A 4,172-nucleotide genomic window follows, 5' to 3' on the forward strand; every position below is an offset into this window, starting at 1 on the left:
TTTGATAAGGGATATCACTATAACTCAAACCAAAAAATAAGTTGATTATTTTCAATTGAATACCATTTAATATGTTGAATAAGTTTTCATTCCATAAGATAGGCTGAGATATTCTCGAATATTTGGAAAAATGCATCATACCGACACTGATTTTTGATGTAGATAAGCTATTTGCATGGTGACATGGAGGATTATTGTGGGTATGAGAAAGGATAGCCAGAGCAATCCACTTGAGAGGAACCAAACCCACCTCAAAACTATTATTATCCAATGCGGTAGACAGACATTGGTGGAACAACTATAAAGAGATAGAGATGATGGTGCATGGGGCAAACAATTTGAAGGCCCTGCACTTTGGGTTGTACTCATTGTTATTTCCCCATCAAGGGTTTGAGTGGTTGTCGTATTGTTGGTCCTATGGATGGTATTGTGGTCTGCCATGTCTCTGCCTACTAAAAGCAAATCTCTCAAAACAGGGCCCTTTCTTTCTAGCCAGTACTGTAATTTTTAATTTCCCTCTTTTACTATCAATCAGTCACAAGGAAATGTTCACCAAGCCTGTTAACATAGGTAGGGCATTCTGAGAGGATGATGATGTCATCAACTAGATTTGGACAAAGAATTGAACTCACTTGAAATCATGTAACAACATAATTTAACTTTTTCATCTTCATACATGATAGATCAATATATCACACACATCATGGACATGTATTTACCAAAGAAACTTCCATCAAATGTATACACGGACGATATTGTCTTATATATTGTGTAGAATAGAACTCAAACAAAGATCATATCCTTTAGACTAATTTTAGTGTAGACGACCATTTTTTGTGGTGAATGAAAGGAAATTGGTCTTGATTTTCGTTTGCTTCATCGGCGTGCTTGGCCTCACTTGGCGCACGTTGGTAGGCCCCATACCATAACAATATCCAACGATTCATCAACCACATGGTAGTGAGCCACCCCATGTTCTTAATTCCCACTGTGTTTTTTTTTCCTTCTCAAGAGAAAAATACAATATTAATTCACAAACATATACTTATATATTAGCAAGCAAACAATTATCATTATTAATTTTTAAATGGGGTATCTAACCAATTAAGTTCACCGGCATTCAAATAGCACAACACAACTACTGTATAATCTATATGGCAATTCCAATAAAACCAATTGGCTCTGCACATACCAACCTATTCAAAAAAATATACAGGGAAGTGGGCGATCAAAGGTCCGAAGTAAAGAAAGTCAAATATAATATTATACATAAATAGACTAGCATTGTTTATGTACTACACTGTACTAACAAGTTGTATACACCACCATATATCTATTCATCTCTCCTTCTCTCTCTTCCCGCTACCTGTCTCTCTCCTCCATCCTCTTTCTCCACCAAGACAAACTTTATGAACTAAAAACTACATATCTCACCTTTTTTTTTATATATATAAATATAAATATTCCTTTATATATCTTCTTCTTCTTCTTGCTACTTTAATTTAATTTAACTTGTATCTGCTAGTTTTAATCTAAGCCGTTGAATGGATCAAAAACTGCCTTTGAATCTCTGGAAACCATTATCTCAGAGAAAGACCATAACTGTGCAGCTTCGCTTGTGCTGGACCCCATTTTCGATGTCGAAGCTTCATTGCAGTCTGCAAAGTACTTCCCGGACACGTTTGCCAGTCTTGGATGAGTAGCCACGTAGCAAGTCGTTGCCGATGCCTGAATAACAAATCTCATTCATAATATATATACATATATAAACAAATAGCATATATATACACTTGTATATGCAGATACATATATATATATATATATATATATATATATATATAATATATAGATCGATTAAACAATGAGTTGGGTTACCTGAGGAATCGTTTTCAAAAGCTTCGAAGTCAAGAAGAATACCAGGTCTGCAAATTTTAACACTTGAATTAAGTTTAGAACGTAGAAGGAGATCAAGATTCAACAAGAGTTACACACAGTGTATGTGATATGTATGGGGGTGGAGACTGTGGAGTATCGTCGTGACCTGTCATGAGACCTTCCCGGTCTCTGGTAAGTTTAGTTCTCACGACCCCTGGATGAACGCAATTCACAGTTACGTTCGCCTCCATTTGCTGCGATTAAACAACAAACAAGACGTTTGGTTCGAAAGAAAGTAAAAGAAAATTTCCGAGAACACAACAAATTTCGCCTTTCATTCATTTTTTAAAATAATTTACCTTCAGTCTCCGAGCAAGCTCCTTGGTATGCAAAACGTTGGCCAGCTTCGACAGAGCATAAGCACGTGTCGCATCGTATTGACTGTCGAGGACCAAGACAAAATAGCATAAACAAGGTCAAACACTCTTTCATTTATTGCGAAACAGTGACTCAGTGAGTCCTGCGCTTGACAGTTCTCCAATTTTCAATTTCAAAGCTTACCTTTTGCTTCTGGTTATCTGACCGAGATACAGAATTAGATCGCCGGAAAACCAGCCGTGAATGCCCGAAGACACATTCACTATACGTCCTTGAACTCCGGTCATCTTTGCTGTCTCGATCATCTTCTTCATCAACAACTTCGTCAAGAGAAAGTGACCTAAATTTTCAAACGCAAAAACCTTAGCCCTAATTCACCTTACTATACATCCATATTTCTATCTATTTATGAATATTGCTGTCATATTACAAAATTACCCAAATAGTTAGTTGCAAAAGTCATCTCTATTCCATCTTCGGAGATGGCGTGCTCGTACGAGAACTTTCCGGCGTTGTTTCTGTCATAAATATGTATGTCAGTGTATTTATGTGCGTCTGTAAATGTGAAAGGATAGGATTTTGGAGTTACATGAGGAGATTAAGAGGCAAATTGAGAAACTCGAACTCATCAACGAAGCTTCGAACGGAGGTGAGAGAGCTAAGGTCAAGAGGCATGACGACAATCTCTGAATCAGGAAACTCCGATACGATACGAGCTTTAGCGTCCTCGGCGGCCTTGAGGTTCCGAGCCGGGAGGACGAGCCTGGCGCCGCGCTTAGCCAACACACGAGCCGTCTCAGCTCCGATCCCTGACGTGGCGCCTGATGAACCACACGATCGAAGAAACAACGTGAGAAGCAAATCACTGTGTCAGTAGACTCAGTACATAACAAACTTGTGGCCCTACTTCAACGGTGGTGGTGGTGGAAGAGGTGATTCGTGAATGTGCAATTACCTGTGATGATGGCGGTGATGTCGCGCAGATCAGGGCAGTTCTGGGTGACATCGTCGGCCGTGGACCTGGAGCCATAGCCACTCGGGCCGATTGCCCCGATCAGGTATTTTACAGTTTCAAGCATTTTTCTATTGCTGATTTGCCGCTGCTTTCGTGTTCTTTGTGTCTCAGAACTTTTACTTGACTGCGTGGACTGTTGATAGGGAGCAAAGTACGTATATCCCAAACCACTTTTCAGTAACACAGACTAGCAGAATTAGAGATAGGTGTGGCCTTTGTCAGGTTTGCAGATGTTTAGGCCGCACTGCATTTAGTTTTAGAGAGAGAGAGAGTGTGTGTCTGTCTGTGGTGTTTTAGAGAGAGAGAGAGAGGGGGGGGGGGGGGGGAGAGAAATGTTGGGGAAGATGTGATGGGGTGTATTGGTGGTGTGGTTAGGATGTAACGGAAAAGAAAGGAAAGAAAGAGATTTTTATAATGGAGGGGAATCAATTATGTTAAGAGGATAGGATTACATCTTTGTCATTGATTGATTGGATAAAAAATATTGAATGATTGCGTTTATTATTGTTTATTTATACGGTTTAATTAACATTAAATTTTTAAACAGAAATCTACCGATTCTAATTGAGGATTAATTACCTTTGTTAGCACTGAGCAATGACGTAAGATTTGCACATGCGAGGGAAGATAGCAAAGATCGGGAATTAATCGGCCTTACTTTTTATCCTTGGAACGGATTCTTGATGTGCCTAAATACGAAGAAAGAATTCTTTTACCACCTTTATTGTGTTCCATCAATTAATTATATTATATTATATAAATAAAAATATTTTATTTTAATAAATTCTAACTAGCATTTAATAAGGTAGTGATAGTCTTATGGATGTCATCATTATAATTCGTGCAATTAATTTATTTTTAAAATACTCTTTTTCTTTTTTATTAGAATAATAATTAAAATTCA

The 4,172-nt window shown here is 38.1% G+C and overlaps 1 protein-coding gene across 1 annotated transcript; it reads right to left on the reverse strand.

Annotated features, from left to right (window-relative positions):
- Nucleotides 1-1,237: 1,237 nt before the first annotated feature.
- Nucleotides 1,238-3,601, reverse strand: LOC132308178 (short-chain dehydrogenase TIC 32 A, chloroplastic). Its single transcript, XM_059806198.1, has 8 exons — nt 3,209-3,601; nt 2,843-3,074; nt 2,692-2,771; nt 2,437-2,593; nt 2,235-2,316; nt 2,042-2,129; nt 1,876-1,922; nt 1,238-1,728 (listed from the first exon to the last, which is right to left on the reverse strand). The coding sequence occupies exons 1-8, from the start codon at nt 3,330-3,332 to the stop codon at nt 1,528-1,530; spliced, it is 1,011 nt and encodes a 336-aa protein (XP_059662181.1). The 5' UTR covers nt 3,333-3,601; the 3' UTR covers nt 1,238-1,527.
- Between the last annotated feature and the right edge of the window lie 571 nt (nt 3,602-4,172).

This window comes from Cornus florida, unplaced genomic scaffold, assembly GCF_030987335.1.
Source record: "Cornus florida cultivar Cherokee Brave unplaced genomic scaffold, ASM3098733v1 CherokeeBrave_3.0.0_Hap2_Chr05, whole genome shotgun sequence".
NCBI classification, from domain to species: Eukaryota; Viridiplantae; Streptophyta; class Magnoliopsida; order Cornales; family Cornaceae; genus Cornus; species Cornus florida.